The following is a 23,854-nucleotide window of genomic DNA, read 5'->3' on the forward strand; positions in this document are numbered from 1 at the left end:
AGCACTACTGTCATAAGTATAATAAGTATGGTCTTTAATTCTGTTCATATAGAATATACAAATAAGACTCCTAGCAGTTAGTTCTTTGAACATAAGTTAATTTGGAAGTTTGTCCATAAAAGCCCACTGTGTGAGGAGAAAAGAATGGGTTTTGGGAGTTCAATGAAATGTTGTTTTGTTGTGCGTGTGTGTGTGGGGGGGGGGGAGTAACTAAAGTTACAATCCTTTTAAAAAAATCAGATTTTTTTTTATTGAAGAATTATTCTATAAAGTTAAATATACATTAGCTTTCAAGATTGCTTGCTATTCATTTCCTGCTGAAAGGACCCACTGCTGAAGTTGTGTTGGCAAATGGGGATACCTTGCTACAGCTTCCTTTACCTGAAATGGCTCAACCAGCAACCTCATCTGACAGTACTGTTTCTGTATATTGAAATTATTTCCTTCGACAGGCTGTACAAGTTCCAGTGTTTGAAGATGCTCAAATGCCTATTAAAAATAACATAATAATATATATAGTGTAGTTTGATGCATACACAACATTTTAAACTAGTTAAAAAAAGCTGGATAGATTTTTTTTTAATCTAAATGTTATACTAAACTTGCAGTTTAAAATGACTGATAATAATGCCAGTTCAGATTTTGGCTATCAGTAAGCTTCAAGGGCACATGTCAAAATTCACACAGAGTAGTTCACCTGCTAGCATGAACCAATTCAAGTGAATCCAAACTAAACTTCCCCGTAACTTGCATTTTTCTACTCTGCTGGTTTGTGTGCGTGCTTTCATATACAAGTGAAAGTATAACAACTTAGGATTAATTTAGTCATTAATCCAGACGATGCAATAAGTCAATTGCATCTGCCAGTGAAGTGATATACTGCTGCCTGATTCATTTTTTAGCAGTATAGAAGCAACCATAATACATCATGTACAATTTAAATTCATTTAATACTAATGTGAAAACAAACAGTACCAAGTTATGTGTGACAAGATAATACGAGGGTGGTCTGAAAAGTTCTTGGCCTAACAAAAATGAAAAAATGAATTTATAATTTCAAAATGACTTTCATTTTTCAACATAATTTCCCTTAAGATGAATACATTTATTCCAGCAATGCTCCAGTGCCATTATCCTGTCCCTGTAGTGGTTCTCAGTAACATCTGCAAAATACTCCTCTACAGCTGAAATCACCTGTTAATTCGAAGAAAACTGCTGACCAGCAAGGAAGAGTTTTAGGTTTGGGAAGAGACAGAAGTCAGAGGGAACCAAATCTTGGGAATAGTATGGATGTTCCAACAATTCGTAGTGCAGATCCCTTAATTTTCCCATTTGCCAAAACATCTTTGTGGGCAGGCACATTGTCCTGATGAAAGATAATTTTTTCCTTCTGCAAACCGGATCTTTACTCACGAATTTTTTTGTCTAGTCTGGTTAAAAGTCTGGTAAAACAATAACCAGGGAATAATATTCCCTGGTTATTGTTTTATCCTTTTCAAATTAATAAACAAAATGCCTTTAGCATCCCAAAACACTAATGCCATGACCTTTCCTGCCTGATGTAACTGACTGTGCCTTCTTTGTTGCTGAACAACTGGCTTCTGTCCACTGTTTTGACTGCTATTTGGATTCTGGTGTGTAATGGTGAATCCAAGTCTCATCCATAGTAATAAATCAATGCACAAAATCAGTTTTATTCATGTTAAGACGCTCCAAGCACCGTTCAGAAATTTTCATGCGAGTGCGTTTTTAACAGCTGTGAGCAAGTGCAGCACCCATCATCCAATACCATATCGTGTACTTGATCAATGATTTCTGGTGTTGTTGCACTTTTTGGACGTCCTTCACGTGGATTATCTTCAAGGCGGGTATAGCCACATTTAAACTCAGCAGCTCATTTCTTAATTCTCGAAAACAAAGGAGAAGAGTGCCCATAAACTTTTATGAACTTCGAATGAATTTCTTTTGGCATTAAACCGTCTTTTACAAAGAATTTTATAACCGCACGATACTCAATTTTATCCATTTCAAGGGATACAGACAACACTTTTGTTTCAGACAGTTGCATAAAACAAATTACTTGATAGAGTGACTTGCAATTTTACATAGATGCTTATGACAGATGTACCAACTTTAATAAAAAAAAAAAAATAAATAAAAAAAAAAATAAAAAAAAAAAAATCGTGCCGATAGAGTTGCCATCTATGGTCAAGGCCGAGAAATTTTCAGACCACCCTCGTAAATTTTTGGACAAAACTATTTGCTTGTAATTAAGTTAAAGTGATATATAAGCAAGTTCATCATCATTAAATTCCTGCCATGTACCCTCAAGGGGGCGTACAGGATATGACAGTACCACATGAAAAATTTACATCATTACTAACTTCCTATCTACAATTTTCCTCCAAATTAGTCTGTTACTTGTCAAGACTCCAACATTATCAGATCTTATATTTCTATCGTCTAAGGCTTTTTGTACTGTATCAATCCACCTATATCTTGGTCTTCCTCTGGGTCGTTTTCCTGCCAACCTGGCAGAGAACACTTGTTTTGCTAATCTTTCCTCTCCCATTCTATTTAAGTGACCATACCACCTGAGATTAGCTCTGCTAACGAATTTCTGGATGCTGACAATGTCAAGTTCTTTCATAATATCCTCATTTTTAATATGATATTGCCATTGATGCCATCTGTTCATGCCTCTAATCTTTCTAAGGACTCCCATATCTGCAGTCTCTAGTCTTTGGTCAAGTGTTTTACTTCTGACTCAGCTCTCAGATCCATAAGTTAAAACTGGTTTGAACACTGTCTTGTATACAGCTAATTTAGTGTTCCGACTAATTTCTCCCTTATTCCATATGAATTTATTCAATTGACTTCCCACCATACCAGCTTTACTGATTCTGTTGTCTATTTCTATATTTAATTTACCTTCTTCAGTAAAAATCGTGCCTAAGTAACTGAAATGTTTTACTTGTTCCACAGGTTCTCCATTCACAACACAGTTGACATTTTCAATGATTCTGCCTATTTTCATTGTCTTTGTCTTTTTATTGCTGACCTTCATACCATATCTATTACAACAGCTATTCAATTTAGTCAGAGAATCTTGCCGACTTGTAGCGGATTTATTTAGAAATATAACATCATCCGCATAAAGAAAAGAGCTGACATTAAGATCTCCAATTTTGATATCAGGTTTAATACTACTTTCCTTCATAATGTGATCCATATAGATAATGAATAACAGAGGGGATAATGTACATCCTTGTCTCACACCAGATTTAACATTAAACCATCTTCCTGTACTTTCTTCAATTCTAACTGCTGACTCACAACTCAAATAAAGACTAAGTATTGCTTGATATAATGCCCCATTGACACCATATAACTGCAGCGTATTGAATAGCTTCTCTCTTGGCACCTTGTCATATGCCTTTTCCAAATCGACAAAACTTAAATACAGATCTTTGTTATATTCCCATGCTTTCTCGACTATTTGTCGTAAAGTGAAGATCTGATCCTGACAGCCTCTATTTGGCCTGAATCCAGCTTGTTCTTCACCAAGCTTTTCTTCCAGCAATTCTTCTCAACCGTTTCTCAAGTATACTTGCATAGATCTTGCCAGGAACACTCAGTAGGGAAATACCTCCAGTTTTATTTCCCTTTTTATATATGGGTACTATGAGAGCTCTACTCCAATCACCGGGAATTCGTCCCTCAGTCCAGGCTTTCTGAACTATGCAGTGCAGCCACTGTAAGACTTTTATACCACCATATTTCAGCATTTCTGGTTGAATATCATCTACTCCTGCTGCCTTTCCACATTTCAAGCCTTTGATGGCTTTTTCTACTTCAAGTATGGATATGTATTCCTGACTGCATGCCTGGTCAGTGTTTTTTTTTATCACTGTGCTGTCATCACTGCTTGTTTCATTTAGCAGTTTTTCAAAGTAATTACTCCATACTTCAAGGATATCTTTTTCTCCTGTTTTCATGTCACCTTTATCATCTCTAACTCCTTTTACAGCACTCTTTCCTCCATTCCTAAGCTTCTTCAACAACCTCTAGAATATTTTGCCACCTTCTTGCCAAAGTCCTCCCATGACTTTTGTTTAGCTAGTTTTACACACTGTTTAGCTTTCTTACATTTGTCTCTGTATTCTGTAAGAGTAAAAGCTGACTTATTTGCCAGGAACTTTTGATATGCTTTCTTCTTTTCCTTCACTGCCTCTTTAACTTCCTGTGTCCACCAGGGAGTTCTGATTTTTTATCCTTGCACACAACCTCACCACATGCCTCTCTGGCAGAATCAATCAATGTTTTCTTCAGAGTTTGCCACTGAATCTCCAAGGTTTGATTCCTGTTCTCAAACTCTTTCATTTTCTTTTCAATAATCTTTCTGTATTTTAGTCTACAGTTCGCTTCTGAGAGCTGCTCAACTTTTATTCGCTTTAAAACTTTCTTACATGTTATTCTTTTCAATATGAAATTCAATTTTATCTTGCTCAAGACTAAATAGTGATCACTTCCAATTTCAAATCCTCTGTACACTCTGGTGTCCTGCACTAGGGAGAAAACATCACTATCAACAATAACATAGTCAATGAGACTTTTCTTATTCCTAGCCTCTTCTCTCCATGTGAATTTGTGCACATTTTTATGTTCGAACTTGGTGTTAGTAATAACCAGTCCATTGTCCTGAGCAGAAATCCCACAGATATTTGCCATTATTATTAGCTTAGCTCTTTTCTCCAAATTTTCCCAAAATATTTTTATATGTCTCGCAATCATTTCCTACTCAGCTATTTAGATCCCCAACTTTTCCTTTTTCATTGTGTCAGTTGCTTTTTCTAAAGCATCAAAAAATTCCTCCACTTCTACCTTAGTAGAACCTTCTGTGGGACCATAGGCACAAATAAGTCTCATTGTCCAGTTCCCCATTCTCATATTTGCCCACATTACTCTACTTGAGACTTACTGCCATTCAAGAAGATTAGCCTCGTATTTTGTATTGAATACTATGGCTACTCCTTCTTTTCCTTGATTGTCATTTCCTGAATATAACATTTTGTATTTATTGCTCATAAAGATCACACCAGTTTTTGTCTTTTTTGTTTCAGTCACCTCTATTATGTCGATCTGGTACTTATCTAATTCTTCAGCTAGTTCCATTTCTTTGCCATTCACGCTTCTTATGTTGATAGTACCGATCCTTAACTCTGGTGATGTTGAGTTGGAGTGTGTTTTCAGATTTGTTCCAGTAGCTGACTTTTCGCTGTTTGCCCTGGTTTCCTGGAGACCAGAAGAACAGAGACCGCAGATATGAGAGTCCTGAGAAAGATTAGGGGCATGAACAGATGGCATCAATGACAATATCATATTAAAAATGAGGATATTAGGAAAGAACTTGACATTGTCAGCATCCAGGAATGCATTAGCAGAGCTTATCTCAGGTGGTATGGTCATTTAAACAGAATGGGAGAGGAAAGATTATCAAAACAAATGTTCTCTGCCAGGTTGGCAGGAAAAAGACTCAGAGAAAGACCAAGATATAGGTGGTGTGATACAGTAAAACGTGACTTAGAAGATAGAAATATAAGATCTGATAATGTTGGAGTCTTGACAGGTAACAGACTGATATGGAGGAAAATTGTAGATAGGAAGTTAGTAATGATGTAAATCTTTCATGTAGTACTATCATATCCTGTACACCCCCTTTGAGGGTACATGTTAGGAATTTGATGATGAAGAATATCACCGTATGTGATTCTCCCTTATCTAACACACTTGTTACCTTATCATAAAATACAAATAAATTGCTAAAACAAGACCCACCCTTTACAAATCCATGCTGAGCATTATGCCCATCAACCTAATCCTGTACTCTATTCTTAACCAATTTCTCCAACACCTCTACTACAACTGTAGTTATACAGACTGGTCTATAATTGGAAACTTCTGTCCTAAAACCATGCTTATGGGGTGGTACTATTTTGTCTTCTTTCCACTACTTAGGGAAACCCTACCCACTATGATATACTCACATCATATATATACATACACATACATACATACATACACACACACACACACACACACACACACACATATACGTGATGTTTGAATAACTAATTATTTTATTAATGCAACTTTTTTATTCGTGCATTTTGAAAAAATAAAATAATTTAAGCAATATATGTATATTTCAATTTTCTTTTAAAAAAGTTAATATTTAAAGACAAAAGAAATATCATGTGGTTTCCTTAATCACATGCAATTTAATATGGTTAATCCAAAATTCCAGTATTTTATATATATGCCCGTTAAAAAACATCTTTTGGTTAAAAAGATGAGTTCAAATTCCATCTAAGAAGCAAAGAACCTTTAGAAGGGTTTTTTAACTGAAGATAAGTTAGCCCATCTCATGTGAGGATTTAAGGTTTTTTATTATCCACCCTCCTCCCCGACCACCACCACCATCCTGCAAAACAAGCATGCCCATCAGAAAACATGCAATTTAACAGATAAATACTGAACTCATAGCCTTTGTCCCATTGGCCATAATTCCAAATAAAAGCTACCTACTGAAGTAACATATAGCACAATTTAGTACCCAGATTAAAACAAATGTTAAGTAACCTAGGAATCTTGCTCCAGAAACAAATGTGGAACCATATTATTTCAAGATTCACAAACAATCATTTCACAGTGAGATTCAATGGTATCCACAGCCTCTTGGTTAACCAGAAGCAACTATCCACTCTGGCATATTTACAAAGAATAAAGTTGCCCAAAAGTTATACAATTGACAATTCACATTATACTATTCACAAAATGAACTCATAGCAATTCTCAGGAATATTTTGTTATAGTGAATTTCCTTTATAAAAGCATTGTGGCTATACCAGGTTTTTGGTCAGAACTTTTCAGTAGTTATAGTGAGCAAGTTTGTTATAATGGTATTTGCTATCATAAGAGTCAGTTTACAGTATATGTAATCCTACGAATGAATTTCAGGGAGCTCCTGAAGAATCTTTTGTTTCACACAGTTTTAAGACAAACAGCAATTATTTTGTCCTTCATAGGAGGACTCCCATGTCACTGCTCTCATGTGCTTCATGGGAGTGGCGCTAGTGTCACAAGTGAACGTAGCAGTCATTATGAGATATGCTAGAAGAAGTGTTTTTAAATTAAAGTACAGCGAGGCTTTTTTGTCTCAAATTGTGCTAGTTGTTCTTCAATTTCAACAATAACACTACTGACGGACAAGTGCCCTTCAGTGGTGTTATTTTTGAAACCTTGTTTATATTGTGTTTTCGCTACTTGTTTGTTTGTTTCACTACTTCAGCATCTAAAGATGGCATCCATAAAGAAACGTACATCAGTGGCATGGAGAACTTCTGTAAAAGTCTAGCTCTGCCTTGGATTTTTTGCAGGGGATGCGTTGCAGAAACTGCTATATGTATGCACTGAAAAATGTGAAAGAACTGTGTACTGCTTGGGTAAATGAGATAAATGAAAACGCTAATGTATGTGAAAAGTGTCTAGATAGATTAGAGCGATTACGAATCGAAGCAAACATCAGGACTGCAACAGAAGAGCTTCAGCAAGAGTTCATGAAAATAAAAAGAGACCATCTCCTGCAGGAGGAATTGGAAGTGCTCAGTAAGGAGGTTCAGGATATTAAGACTAAGTTAAATGTGTTGAATAGAGAAATTAGGACTATGGAGATTACTTTAGCTTAAGTAGCTAGAACAGGTTTAAATAAGGGAGAGATGGTGAATGATGAAGTAATGAATAGTATGGAAGTGATTGGGAGTCCACAGAATGAAAGCACAAGAGGTCTAGAAGGAATGAGATGTTGTGAAAGTGAAGGAGTAAGTAAAAGTGTTGAGGGAAAGTAATGAAACTGGGAGAGTCGTGCTGAATAGTGTAGAAATTGGGACCGTGAGTGATGCTTATTTGGGTTTGAATGAAGTTATGAGGGGTATAATATATGGTGATTCAATGATTAAGGGTATGGAGAGACGTATGAGTGAGGAGTGCTTGTCTGGCAGAACAATAGAGAGTGACTTTAGCAATAAAGAGAGGACATGATGATAGTTATGGTGGGTGCAAATGACCTGAGTGGTAGTATTAATCGGGTAGCAAAAGATTTAAGAACATTGTTAGATATCGTAAAGAAGAAAAGTGTCAAAGTGAGGATAGTGTGTGTGTGTGTGTGTGTGTGTGTGTGTGTGTGTGTGTGTGTGTGTGTGTGTGTGTGTGTGTGTGTGTGTGCACGCTGCCTTGTTTTGGTTTTGACAATTATGAGTTAAGTAGACTAGCGATATAGGAAATGATATGATTGCAACTGTGCAAAAAAAAAAAAAAAGAGGTCTGGAATTTAACATCTGGAGTGTGTTTGAAGGCAAAAGATGCATGCAATAGATGGGTTGCATTTGAACATGGAAGGTCATAAGCATTTGAAGAAATTACTGTTTTCTGAATAAGTTGAAGTAATTAGGCAGGGAAACTAAAACTGAAAAGGTTGAGTGTAAAAGGGAGAAACTTATGCAGTGAATGTATATTTGTTGATCCTTTTTCTCAGAATAATTTGAAGAAAAGAATGGATAAAAATCAGCATGGGACTACTGAAATTAGTAGAATGTGCATCAGTTCTAAAGCTGGTACAAGAACTAAAGAGAATCTGTAATTTTTGTATACTAATGCAAGAAGCATTTGAATAAGAGGGAAGAATTTTTGGCAGTAGTCAGTGCAATCTCACCAAAAGTTGTAGGCATTAGTGAAACTTGGCTGTCAGCAGAAGATGTGCTGACTGGAATTGAATGTGATGGGTACAGTATTTTCAGGGAGGATAGAGAAGATAGAATGGGGGGGGTAGGAGTACTGTTGATGATAGTTCATTTGAGGCGGTCTGGTGTGAAATAGTGACAAATGTAACCAAATATACAATTGGCTGCTGCCAGGGGGTGATATTGAATTCATGCATCAGCAAATTAGTGCAGGGTTAGCGATTATTATGGGAGATTTTAATTATGGTGATATCAGTTGGAAGGAGGAAACATCACGTGGCAAAAAGAAAATGGAATTCAGGTACTTTCTAAGAGATGTTTACTTGAAAGAGCACATAACTGAAGGGACTTGTTGCGTGAGGAGTGTTGGATCTGGTCATAGATGAAAGAGGACATATGCATAAGTAAGGTGTCCTTGTTACCTCCAATTGGTGAGAGCAATCACGTGGTATTGACTTGGAAGGTTGCAAAATTTGTGGATTTCTCTCTTAAGAAGGGGTATATACAGAACTACAGGCTACGTAATTATAACAAGCTTCGGAGTGATCTTACAGCCATTCCATGGCAGAACATATTGTAGGGGAAAGATGTTAGCAGTGAATGGAATATAATTAGCAGGTGCCTGAGAAAGGCAATATCAGAATGTATTCCCATGGTCAGGAAGATAAAGTAGGCATTAGATGAATGAGTAGTAGTAGTAGTATCAGGTTTGATCTGCACAAAAAGAAAATGTTATGAAGAATTTACAAGGAGAAAGGCGATCAGTACACCCATGAGCAGTACAAGGCTCAAGCTAGGAAGGTTACCAGCAAAGTAAGAAAAGCTCAATCAGATTATGAGAAGACCTTAGCCAAGGAGATCAAGGGTAATCCCAAAGGGTTCTTCCATTATGTGGCAAGTAAAACGAAGAATGACTTTCGAAGAATAACCTTAGTAGGTGCTGATGGTATTGAGGTGACCAATTCAGATGTAATAGTGGTGTTACTGAGTGATCACTTTTCAAAAGTCTAGCATCCAAGTGAGGATATTTCTGTACCTGCAGCAATAACTATTGTGAGAATTGAAGTTAAAAAATCAGAGATACTTAGTATATTGCAGAATTTAAATGCAAACACTGCTGTAGGTTTAGATGGAATATCAGCTCGGGTGTTGCGTGAATGTGCAAAGGAATTGTCAACACTTCTTAGTTATTTAACTTAAGTTTGAACTCTGGTATGGTCCATAGGGAGTGGAAGGAAGGCAAAATGGTTCCTTTGCATAAGCATGGCTCTAACACTGCGGTAGTTAATTACAGACCAATCACCATCTCAGGAGTGGTGGTAAAAGTATTGGAAAAGTTGGTTAAGGACAGAATTCAAGAATGGGTGGATCAGAATATGATATCCTATAGGGGCCAACATGGTTTTGTTAAAGGTCAATCCTGCCTTAGTAGTTTATTAACTTTTTACAATAGAACGACATCTGAGTTGGACAAGGGGAATGGCTACAAAGTGGTACCTCTGGATTTTGCTAAGGCTTTTGACAGGATACCCCATGAAATACTGTTATGCAAATTTTGAGCAGATGGGATGGATACTAAACTGGTGATAAGGATAAGAGAATGGCTCAGGGAGAGATACCAGAAAGTGGTGTATGGAGGAGCAGTCCAGGATGAGGCAGGTGACCAGTGGTGTACCTCAGGACTCTATGCTTGCGCTGTTATTGTTTAATTTGTACATAAATGATAAAGGAAATGGCTTGAAGGAAGATATTCAGTTGTTTGATGATGATGCAAAGTTGGGTAGTGCAATAAAAAAATCAAGCTGATGTTGAGAGTTTGCAGGATGATTTAAATAAGTTGGCAAAATGGGAAAAAGGTAATGGATGTCAGTTCAATGTGGAAAAGTGTAAAGTTATGCATTTTGAGATTAAAAGATTACCAGCTGTGTACCACATTGATGGAATAGGACTCCAAGAGATTGATGAGGCTAGGGACTTGGGGGTGTTGGTGGATAGGGAGATGAAGTTCAGAGGGCACATTACTAAGGTGTCCAAGATTGCACATAGGATTACTTGGTTATTGAAGAACACACTAACATCCAGAGATAAAGAGGTTGTTATTCCCCTTTATAAGGTGTTGATACTTCCACATTTGGATTACTGTGCTCAAGTCTGGTCACCTGGATTCCTTGAGATGGTTGTGGAGAGGGTTCAGAGGAGAGGACTAAATTGGTGAGTGATATAAAAATGCTCCCTACATTGATATGTTGAGAGCTTGTGGATTGCAGAGGTTGGTTGATAGGCAGAGAAGAGGGGATATGATAGAAATATTTAAATTACTAAAGGGTTTTTATAAGATTGATGCAGGGAAATTATTTCAGCTGTGTGATAGTAATGGAAGAACAAGAGGTCATCCCTGGAAATTAAGGAAAAGTGTGGTTAACAAGGGTGTGAGAACTAGATTTTTTTGCTTGGAGGGTGGTGAATGAGTGGAATGCATTGCCTGCCTCAGTTGAGAGTTCTTCAAGAATTCAAGAAGAGGTATGATAGATATTGTTTTGATAGTTTGGGTCTCTCGCGATGGGTCTACTGACTACATGGAGATACCCGTAATAATAATAATAACATAACAGTCTATAATACACCAAAAAAAAAAAAAAAAGAAGTTTTACCTTCATAACAACAGCCACATCAAAGTCCTGCTGTGTACTTCTTTTATGAACAAATTTTTGATATTCTGCAAGAAAAGAAATAGTAAATAATAAGAAATAATAGGAAAGTACCAATTACACTACCACACTAAAATTTGATAGAAAGTGTTGAACTCAAAGAAGAGATATTCAAGCTATATGTTTAAAATATCAATTGTAATTGGTGTGTTAGAATTCTGATCATAATAACTGTGCAGTAATTTATTTGAGATGTCTCTTTTCAGATGCATTTCACAAAACACATAGCACCTATTAGAATTGTTGAGTATCTGATGATATTCATTCAAATGTACCAAATATCTTTTAATAACTAATATACTTTCAAAATTAAACTATTTTAAAATTACAAACTGATAAATAACTTTTACAATATAACTAAATGTAGCTGTTGAAAGTTTTTTCACTTGGTTATACTATAAATTAAAGCTGCCAAGAAATTATATTCTTGGTTTCATCCTTTATCCAAATGTTTACTTACATTTTGATAAAGGATAAAACCAAGAATATAATTTCTTGGCATCTTTAATTTATAACTAAATGTAGCCCCCCCCTCTCATTTAGATTAATATAATGCTATCTAATACTAAATATACCACTATGAATTTTAACTTCTTATAATTAATAAATAAACTCACTTGTTTTTGTCTTTAAAAGTGCTATATATTTCTGTAATAAAAAAATCTTTTTTGTAAGATCTAAAGTTGTGAATTATTGTTATTTAAGCAAGATTTGTTGAGGATTTTTTTTTTGTTCTATTATAAATATAACCAAACTTCACTGATGTTTAATAACATCAGTAACCATATTCATGCATTAGAGTCAACAGGCAGCCCTAATGCATGAACTACTTATTTTACATGTTTTACACATTTAAATGTCCTATCTGTAGAACTTTGCAAGTTTAACTGGCATGTTTGTAACAAGAAACACGAGTGCATACTGCCTGAAATAAGCAGAACTCGTTCAGAACAGCTGTGAAATATCTAGTATGCTAATCTTCAAATGGAATAGTTTTTAAAGGAGATTAAGAAAGTTAAGAAAAGGAAACAGAGACCAACAAATTAATCTGGAAGGTCTGATATATATTGTTTTAAAGTAAAACTATAATTATAGTTTGGCGATTTTTTTTTTAAAGCATGGACTGGCATGATATGTTAGATATATTTTAAAGTCAGAATTTTATTCTGTAGTTCAGAAAGAAAAATGATGTTTCTTAGTGCTGATGATGTGATTTTTGCACATTAAGTCAAAAGTACACTACATATAATGGAGACAAGAAAGATAAAGATGGCAAAATCTTGCTGAGATGAGGAGAGGAACAGTTTAGCAAATGGAGGGACTGTCCAGTCAACAGAGACTTGTGTCTAAGTTGTTCTTTATGGATAATTTCTGAAGGAACGTAATTTATGGAAGGACTCACATTAAGAAGAAAGTTAAAAAAGGAAACAGAGACCAACAGATTTATATGGAAGGTCTCTTATATACTGTTTTAAAGTAAAATTATAACAAAGACTTCTATGCCTAAGTTGTTCTTTATGGATAATTTATGGAAGGACTCATTAACATCTGCTAAAGCAGAACAAGCTTGTTTCTTCAGTTTAAGAAAAAGATTTTAGAAGGAAAATCTTTTTCTTAAACTGAAAAGGATATAAAGAAGAATATTAGTTCAAGAGAATTATACTGCCTTCACAGTCTTCAGAAGCAATTTTATTGACCTCTTGCTCTTAAATAATTCTGCGAGGATATAAGGAATATCAATCATTGGACTTCTGGTGTAGAAGTATACTTCTACACCAGAAGTCCAATGTAATCATATATTTAGTAAAACTGCTTTATTTCCCTGGGATTTTTTTTTATATAATGAAAATTTAAGAAATAAGACAAATATAAAACAGCTGAATGAGACTGATATTGTACCACAATATTGTACCTGAATGAGATTGATATTGTACCTAATTTGTACCATAATGACATTGTGGTACAAATCCTAATTAATTTTTCCATTACTTTATAATTTATAATTATCTATTTTATACAGTAGACCTCTATAAGCTTATTAAATGTATCCAGGTGTATTTGCACGAGTAATTTTGTTGTAGATTAATAAAAAATAATACTAATACTATCCTAAAGAGAAATAATAAAATATAAAAAAAATCAAATTTTGCAATGACATCTAATTAAATATGAGAAATAAATGATAAACAAATACAACTGTATTACAGAAAATAGCAAAACTATAAATTTTACAGATATTGTTTACTGAGTTAGTGTATTATTTTCTTTATTTAGAATTTCCAGATGCATTTATTAAATTTTGTTTGGAACTTGTTGCTCACATAACCAGCAAATCTGATTTGTCAGGAGCCATGTGACTGAGGAAAAGCAGGAAGGAGAAGAGAACAGAATGAAAGACGTGTCAGCTATTATGGCTGAAAGCATAACAACAATACAGAAGAGCAGGAGAAGGAGAGATGTCACTGTTAGGAGTAAGTTAAAACAGCAATGGCGAAGAGAAAGAGGAAAAAAAATTAAAGCTTAGACAATGAAAAGGGATGTCTGAGGTTAAAAGAAAGAACTCTTGAAATAAGCTTTCATTAAAGAATTTACTTGCACTGGATTAGCCAACTAAGAAAAAAAAAATCCTTTCTTTCTGATGTATCCTAATCGACAGGTATTTATTCAATACAGATTAAAATGATGACAGTTTAGCTCTTGCTCATAACAGCATTACAGATGTCTTCTTTTATTTGAAGAAGTTAACAGAAAGTGTGATTCTAGTAATATAACTAACAAACATCTAAAAGAAATAGTTTGTCCTTAATTGTCATCTAGAATATGTCTTATACAATACTGATATATTCTAATTTTTAGTATATACTTATTCAGAATATGATGTCATAGGTGTTATTGATGTATTCTGGTTTTGTTGTGAAGACGAAACAATCTCTCCCTCCCTTTCTCTCTTCTCCAGTTTTAGTTAATTTAGTAAGGATATAAAGAAGAATATTAGTTCAAGAGAATTATACTGCCTTCACAGTCTTCAGAAGCAATTTTATTGACCTCTTGCTCTTAAATAATTCTGTGAGGATATAAGGAATATCAATCATTGGACTTCTGGTGTAGAGACCATATATTTAGTAATGAGAACAAGTTTTATTAAAATAACAATAAAGCCCAGCAAGTTTCATAGATCATCACGATTTACATCATCAGGGGTACAATGTATTAATTTATTAAAAACTAGAAAGAATAATTACACATAAAAGATTTTTCATGAACTTCAACAGTTTAATGCAATCATCCTTCCTGTCTGACCTACACAGTTTAAAAAAAAAAAAAAAACTGAATTAAATAATGTGCATGTGATAGAACAAAGCTAGTTATCAGTTGCATTGTGTAGCATAATGCATGTTATATCCCATACCTGTGGCTGTTAGATTTTTAATAAATGCAGACCAAACTTCACACAGAATTAAGCACTGGTTTTTGTTACACTGTGTGGGGATATGGAGCATTTCTGTAGCTTCCTTAATTTTCTAATATAACATTTATGATTTATAATAAATTTAGTTTAATCCTTTATCCAAGTGTGAGCAAACAAAGTTTGCACCTGAAAATATCTTCAGGACTGAGTTAAGGTAGTACAACACCAGGCAACTCATAGCAAAGGTGGCCAAGCTACGAGTTGCCTCGTGTTGTACTACCTTACCTCAGTCCTGAAGATATTTTCAGGCACAAACTTTGTTTACTCACACTTGATAAAGGATTAAACTAAATTTATTATAGTCTAACCAAGTGCAAAATAAACTTTCATTTATGATCTATAGCACTTCGGTTTTTTGCTAAAATACTTAGTGGCTTACATTTGTTATGCAAAAGGCTAATTCTGATCTATATTTCCTTTGCTTTTCACCATCTTTTATGTTCTGACATATGGATATCTACAGATCATCCTGTCTGACCTACATAGCAAATGCCCCAAGAGCAATGAATTTTATATACTATGGGTTTCTTTATTGGTGGATACAGAGGTTTTGGTGAATTTAAAAACCTAGAAATCTTGACCACTGGGATAGAAGCTACTTTAAACTTGTCATTACACAGCATTGCAGCAATTTTTTTTCACCATCATATTGTTGATATAGAGCAAGGTGTGATTGCATTTTGGAAATCTTGCTTGTTGGAATAAATTGTCAGAGATATGTTGAAAATTTTGTTAATCATCCTCAGTTCATCCCATTGATGAACCATTCCCATTTTATGAAAATGGAATGCTGGTATTCAGGAACATTTTTCCCAAAAATTTGATAACAGGCACAATAAAGTAAGGAAAAATAAGTAACTACTTGAATCCATGTTTTAAATTGAGCTCTCATTATAATTAATAAATATTCTGACAAAAAATTATTTAAAATACAGCTATTCTTAAAACAAAAACAAAAAAAAATCATACAAATACTGCAATTTTAATTATGTTTAAGCATCCACACTACCTATCCAAATAAAGTGAGCTCTTAAAAAAATATAAGCAATCATTATCACATATTTCATTAGCAGAAGAAAAGCCCTTTTGAATTCTATGCTGGGCAGTGCTATTGTACTAGATAGTCATAAATAAAAGTTCAAAGTTTATTCCTTATTTCCTCATCTTCAAAATATCTTATTTTTTTTAAAAAATTATATTTTCTAGGCTCTGAATCTTTCAAAAAGGAATATTTAAGTGTCAACTCAAACTGACATTAACTGTCAACTCAGGTTTACCTTTTAATATTGTTTAATAATCTGACCAAGGAAATGAGACATAGAACTTATGAAGATCATCCCACTTGGATTTCTTGTAATGTCATACAATGTGTAGATATGAGTAGTTGGGTGTGTTGCTCCATGGGGGAAGAGATCTATACTAGATGGTCATCTGTAGAGGATAAACAACACTCACAGAATACTTAGATGAATCATTAGTGAGGAAGATATTCAGGGTGTTTTGGATCATCTGGCATTCTGGTAGGCATGTGAACAATTTGTATGAAATCATTTGTGGTTACAAATGATTCAGTCTCTCTACCCTTAATCTGTGCAGTTGGAAGAGGGTTGCCAGCTGGTGTTGTGAACACTGAAGTCTCTGAGAAAAGTTTGTTAGGAAAGTTGGATTGAAGAAAATCAACATTTAGAGAAAGGTAATTGAAGAGTTCAGAGTGGTTGTTGGCAATAGGAGAGCATGTAAATTTGGTAGAATGAGGTAGAGTGATTTTTACGCCTCCCATACTGTTGTTATAAAAACAAACAGAAAAATGTTTTTAGACTTTTATAATACAATTATCTTTGAAATTATTCATTAATATGCAATATTTACTCTTTCTTTGTGTGCAAAAAAGTGTCTAGTAAACCAAATCTGAGTTTCATGACATTTTCAGGTTTCTGTTACCTTTATGTTGTATATAACAATCCCTTAGTTGCATATTCAATAATATTAATGATCTCATCATCTTCCTTTCACAAATATATGCCAAGTAGCCTATTTCAGTCTTTGTTTCTTTGACACTTTGGTTAGTAGTTCATCACCTTGCTGGGTATTCTGTCATACGTCATTCGTTCTAGATGCTCTTTCCATTTGGTTCTGTATTTTCCTATTGTTTCCATTATTGGTATTTGGTTTAATCTTTCAGTATGTCTCTTTTATCTAGTCTTGTATAACCTGCTGGGACTTCTCATATATTTCATTTCTGCTGCAGTGATTCTTTTCTTCTCTTTCTCTTATTGTCTATGCTTCACTATCATATAATAATGTTGGTTTTGATATTTGGTTTTATCCATTCTTAGTCTTCTCTTTTTGGTGACTATTGTTAATCTTATTGTTTTGTTTATTATTCAGTTTAATTTGGAGAATTTGTTAATTTTGTTAAAAATTTTAAATATTATTTTTTATTGTCAATTTTACAACCTTTATGTGAATCAATCATAAACAATTGTTTTAAATTAGTACTGAAAAACTTATTTCTCTATCAATATCAGTATTTGAATACTAGGAAAAAATGACTAAGGTCCCAGTATTCGGTACTGTAAGCCCTAGTAATGAAGTTCTTCATTCCTTTTTTCTGTGGTATATTGAAGATGTTGAAAGCTCTGTCTCAATGTTTTTATCATGCTTATCCTTTGTAATGGATGGTGGTGTGAAGCAGTATGTAAGAATCTCCTAGTGTAAATGATTTTCTGTATATTGAAAAGTTTAATTCTTTATTCCTTCTTCAGATACTTCATGACAAATATCAAGGAATGGTAATTTTCTGTGATCCTCAAGTTCTGGAATGCATTTTATGTTTGGGTGTAGGTTGTTTAGATAAGTTTAATAGCACTAATTCTTTAGCAATTCCTGAACAAATTATGAATACATCATCAACATAATACATCCAAGTTTTTTTTTTGTGATATCTTTCAATGGCTTTCTTTTCAAAGTTTTCCATAAATGGCTTTGTCAAGACTAGTAACTGGGAGGGGGCATACTAAGTTCTTGTGTCCGTTTCCATTTATTGTGGAATTTAAATAATGTGTTTTCTATGCAAGCCTGAATAGTCCAACTACATCAGGAAGAAAAATTATTTGAAGAAGATCTAATGTGTCATACCTAGGGACACTAATGAACAGGCTGATTGCACCTGAACTTTCTAGGATGCTTGAGGATTCTATTTTCAAATCCTTCACTCCTTCAATAAAATGCAAGATGTAAGTTATTCTTCACATATGATTCTGTTTTTACTATGTGTAGAGTTACTAGCCTTGAAAGATATTTTACTAGGATGTTCTGATTTATTTTTTTATTTCATGGAAAATGTCATCAAAATCCTCACCATGAAACCACTTTTTGCTCCTAATAAACTGATCCCACAGTGTAAGGATATCACAGTCATGCTTGGCACATAATCTACTTAAAATCCAGTTTGCTATCACGTGTTTATCATAACGGAAGAGGTAATATTAAGAAAAATGACATGCCTGATAGCAGGAAATGACCCAGAGGAGGATCAAGAACTCAGTGGATCAATACTGTTAATCTTTAGCCTGTCTAAGTAGATCAAAATATAAGGTCTAACATTATTGGAGTACTGACAAATAATGGAATAATTTTGAGAAAAACTGCTGCTCAGAAGTCAGTAATAGTGTAAACTTAATTATGTAGTACTATCACAGTTATCCTGCATGCCCTTTAAGAATATATATATCGATAACTTGATAATTGATGAAATTCTTAATCAAATCTGACATAGTAAAAGTTACTTTGGATTTTGCAGCTACAGTATGGCGCAAAAAAAGTACTGAACAACTAATGATATACACTCAATGGACAAAGCAGTAGAGATACCTACCTAATAGCATGTTAATAGCAAATAACATGCCTGTACTCCCCAAGGCATTAACTCCACCAGATGCCGTATGGTTGCCATAGGTAATTCCAGCCATGCCTGTTGCAGCATTATCCACAAACTGTGAATTAGACGATGTCAGTCCCATATATACAGTTCTGATGTCTTGTCCTACAGAATCCCAGAGAGATTCAAACAGACTTAAATTCAGGCACCTTAGGGGCCACTGGATAATCCCAAACTCAGATGAGCGTTTCTCCAGCCATGCTGGGGTGGTTGTGGCTTGTGGACAGCATGTTGTCCTGCTGAAACAGACCATCCTGCAGAATGCACAAAGGCCATGAAGGTATGTAGATGATCAGCTAACACATTCTCGTGGCTGGCAGCATTTAAGGACCTCTCCAGACATACTAATGGACCTAATGTGTCACATGAGAAGGCTCCCCAAACCATCACAGAACCACCACCTCCTTCAAGAGAGCTGACCTGGCATAACGGAGCCATAGTCTCATGCTGTTAACAACACACCTGCACCCCCCCCCCCCATCAGCTTGGGACAACTTGTAATGGGATTCCTCAGACCACATGACTCTGGTCCACGCTGCAGTGGTTCAATTTTGATGGTCCCAACACCAAGTGAGGCACAATGCCCAATGACGAGCTGTCAACAGTGGTACACAATTAGGTCATCGGCTTCCATAGTTCATGATATACAGGATATGCCATACTTGCTGATGCTACTTGGACCTCTGACATTGAAACTAGATGTGATTTGTGCCACCAGTGCCATGAAGTTGGTCTGTACGAGATGGCCAGTCTATAACTAAGATGAAAAACCAAATGGCTATTTTTTCTGGCGAAGTTAATTAAATTAAGGGGATAAAAATCCCTTATTATTTTACAGCCAGTATGCGAAACTCTAAGATCAAAAACTACGATCTAAGAGTTTCATGCCAAAGAACTATCAACGAATCCAAGCGTAAGTGACCACCTGGTAGTACAACACCAAGGCAACTCGAAGCAAAGGTGGAGCAAGCTCCCTCACTATCCTTGATATTTCCTCATAATGTAAAAACACACAGCTCCTAGGAGATGTAATACTGCTTTACATTATGAGGAGAGGTCACTACCCAGACCGGTTTCAACCTTTTTTTGAGGTCTCATCAGTGAGTAGCTAGACCCAGATGACATCAAAGTTTAACTGAAGAGAACTTGCATACCTTCACTATACCAATGCCAGAAAGGTGTGCCCATATATTATATTATAACTAAGATGAAAAGCCAAATGGCTATTTTTTCTGGCGAAGTTAATTAAATTAAGGGGATAAAAATCCCTTATTATTTTACAGCCAGTATGCAAAACTCTAAGATCAAAAACTACGATCTAAGAGTTTCATGCCGAAGAACTATCAGCGAATCCGAGCGTGACTACCTGGTAGTACAACACCAAGGCAACTCGAAGCAAAGGTGGAGCAAGTTCCGTCGCTATCCTTGATATTTTCTCATAATGTAAAAACACACGGCTCCTAGGAGATGTAATACTGCTTTAGGAGAGGTCACTACCCAGAACGGTTTCAACCTTTTTTTGAGGTCTCATCAGTGAGTAGCTAGACCTGGATGATATCAAAGTTCAAGTGAAAAGAACTTACATACCTTCACTATACGAATAAACAGGCTTATTAACAAAGAAATATATGCACATGATGATGTGTACACCCACAACTATTGGTGAAATCTTGGTCGAATAAAGCATCAACAACAGTAAATTACATGCTCGAAATGGGCACCTTGTCTCTTGAAACAGGTTTCGTAGCACATGCAAAGATTCTCTATCATCTTGGAGAACAAGGGTTAGAACATTTGCTAGACATATTGTGCAACTTTATCCTTAGTTCATCAAGGCTTGAAGGCAGGTCGTTGTGGAACATTCTTTTCCCATTCCTTCAACATATCCCAAATGAAGGTATCAAGTGATTTGAGATCAGAAGAACGTGAAGGGTACAGAAATTCTGTGAACCTCGAAATGAGCCTCCCAGGGAAGTGTTCTGATAAATAGGCTCTAGAATAGTGATGTGCAACAGGTTGCTATATCCTGTTGCACATCACTATATGCAACACACAACAGGTTGCTATATCCTGTTGGAATACAAAATGGAATGTTTTTGCATGACACATCCTATGCAAATCCTGGGTGAATGGAACTAACATATTCTTGATGTAGCATTCACTATTCAAGTTCAGAGTTACGCCACCCTCTTTAATGAATAGGGCCCAATTATGCCATGGCCAGAAACTGCACACCATGAGGTGACCTTGCTGTGAAATAGTTTCTCTTGGGAAAATTGAGGTCTTGAGAAACTAAGAAACCTGTAGGTTCCTATGTTTACATGACTGCTTAGATAGAAATGCACTTTGTTCGAGAACCAAACATTATGGGGGAGGAACAGATCTTCATAGACATTGGCCAGCACACATCCACAGTATTCCTGCAGCGTAATCTGTTGCTGTTAAACACTAACCCACCTGAATGACATACGAAAAGGGACCCAGCTCTAAGGATTTTCTGTACTGACCGCATTGGTATCCCAAGTATTACTGCTGTTCGCCATTGACTAACACTTACTCCAGAACATGCCCATGATTCTCATTTGTGTTAACAGTTCATGGTCTCCCTGAATGCGTTTTACATTGCAGCAGAACACTCCTGGTACATTGGAACCTCTCGATTAAGGCAATGATGAAACTATTGCTTGGGGCATGCTTAAAAAAAACAACGAGCAAACTGCTCACAAACATGTCATAGGCTTGGTCCATTTGCTCTACCAACTCTGTATGAATGAAAATAATGCTCATCAATAAACATCTTTTCTACTGAAACATCAATTTTCTGATATATATACCCTCCTAATATCCTATAAACAATTTCTTCCACATTAGCCTATTACAGGTAACCCTCGTATAATGCGGATGTTAGGTTCCATAAAAATGCTACATTATATAAATCGTATTATGCAAGACTTAAATCACATAGAAAAAGCAGGGTTATGTTCCAATAGTTTTTTTTTTTTTTTTTTTTTTTTTTAAAACGTTCAATTTTCTTGACCATAAAAGCTCTGGAATGACTTCTAATGGGACTATACTCATCAAGTACATATAATAAACAACTATGTAATACCAACTAGTTTCACCAACTAAGGCTGTTGGCATCTTCAGGGTACATAACTGATGTAAGGCACTAAAAAGTAAAAAACTGTTACAAACTATAATTAACCGATTCCAATCATATTAAAAGAACAGAGCACGTACAATACATGCATAGAGCATGCATGATCTCACTTGTTATTTAGGAACGTTCTATAGTTGGCACTAATTCAGTTCTGGTGAGTTAAGAGATCTAATAAGGGTCTTCCAGATCACAGGCAAGATTAGTCCTTGGTTCCTGTTAAGGTTTTATATACAGTAGGCAACTGCTGTGGCTTCTTTAAAAATTTGAGAGCAGAAGTTCCTCCTCTATGTAAGGAGTTGTGTTTCTATCCCACTCTATGATATGGTTCATTCTTGAGAAATGAAAAGCTAAACCCGATTTTTCTTCTCTGTTATTATTGACGTCACCAATGTGTTCTTTTTGCCTAATTTCAAGGCTCCTTGAAGTCTGGCCATTCTCAACATTTCATTGAGAAACTGAACAACATCTCAATCTCCAATACTTGCCAGCCTGGATGTTACATCTCTATTCACTAACATCCCTGTGGAGGAAGTCATCAACATTTTGGGAAGTTTGCTCCCACAAGATATTACTTCTCTGTTCCGTTATTGTTTAACATCAAACTTTTTCATGTGGAATAAAACCATATATCAGCAATTGACTGGACTTGCAATGGGTAGCCCCCCTCTCTCCGTCTTGTGCTGATCTCTTTATGGAGGATTTAGGAGGATAAGTAAAATCTTATCTCTAGTAGACCCTAAACCCAAAGTATGGTGCAGATACGTGGACGATATCTTTATTGTTTGGAACCACACAAAAAAGGACCTGTTAGACTTTCTAAACAAGATCAACTCTTTACATCACACAATCAAATTCACTCTAGAACTTGAAAAAGATAACCAATTACCATTTCTGGACACTTTAATTAAGAAGCTAACGAATGGTGGTGGTATCAACCTCTCAGTTGATACCACCATTCGTGAAATGTAAATAACAGGACGTTATTTACATTTCACTTCCCCCCACCCACATTTCTCAGAAACTTAGCATTGTACACATGCTGAAGAACCATCCCTCTCTCCTTACAACAGATCAACAAGACCTCCAGGAAGAACTATCCCTGATATCTAACAACCTTACCATGAATGGATTTCCTCGAAGACCCGTCCACATGATACTTTTCTCTGACCCCCCCACAAAGACGAAATGACATTTCGTCTTTGTGTGTGTGTGTGGGGGGGGGGGTAATTAAATAAAATTGCAAAAATAAGATTGCAAAACTCCTTAGACCACAAAAATAAAAGTGGCCTTTAAACCTACTGAAACAATTAGGCAATTCTTAAGATCTCCAAAAGATGGCCATCCTTTCTTCAAATATGCTGGAGTTTACAACATACCCTGCTCGTGTGGCTTGAATTACATTGGCCAGACTTCAAGGAGCCTTGAAATTAGATAAAAAGAATACATTAGTGATGTCAATAATAACAGAGAAGAAAAATCAGGGTTAACTTTTCATTTCTCAAGAATGAACCATATCATAGAATGGGATAGAAGCACAATTCCTTCATAGAGGAGGACTTCTGCTCTCGAAGTTTTAAAGAAGCCACAGCAGCTGCCTGCTGTATACAAAACCTTAACAGGAACTAAGGACTAATCTTTCCCGTGATATGGAAGACCCTTATTAGATCTCTTAACTCACCAGAACTGAATTACAGTGCCAACTATAGAACATTCCTAAATAACAACAAGTGAGATCATGCATGCTCTATGCATGTATTGTATGCGCTCTGTTCTTTGTCT

The 23,854-nt window shown here is 35.5% G+C and overlaps 1 protein-coding gene across 1 annotated transcript in view; it reads right to left on the reverse strand.

Annotated features, from left to right (window-relative positions):
• Positions 1–231: 231 nt before the first annotated feature.
• Positions 232–23,854, reverse strand: part of Orc4 (origin recognition complex subunit 4) — a 150,865-nt gene continuing 127,242 nt past the window's right edge. The window contains exons 11-12 of the mRNA XM_090405112.1: positions 11,450–11,514; positions 232–489 (exon numbers count right to left, since the gene is read on the reverse strand). Of these exons, the coding sequence (XP_090261238.1) occupies positions 304–489; positions 11,450–11,514 (251 nt within the window). The 3' untranslated portion in view covers positions 232–303. The remainder of the gene's footprint in view (positions 490–11,449; positions 11,515–23,854) is intronic.

Source organism: Typopeltis vanoorti, chromosome 15, assembly GCF_054136105.1.
Source record: "Typopeltis vanoorti isolate ZY-2024b chromosome 15, IOZ_Tvanoo_1.0, whole genome shotgun sequence".
Taxonomy (NCBI): Eukaryota; Metazoa; Arthropoda; class Arachnida; order Uropygi; family Thelyphonidae; genus Typopeltis; species Typopeltis vanoorti.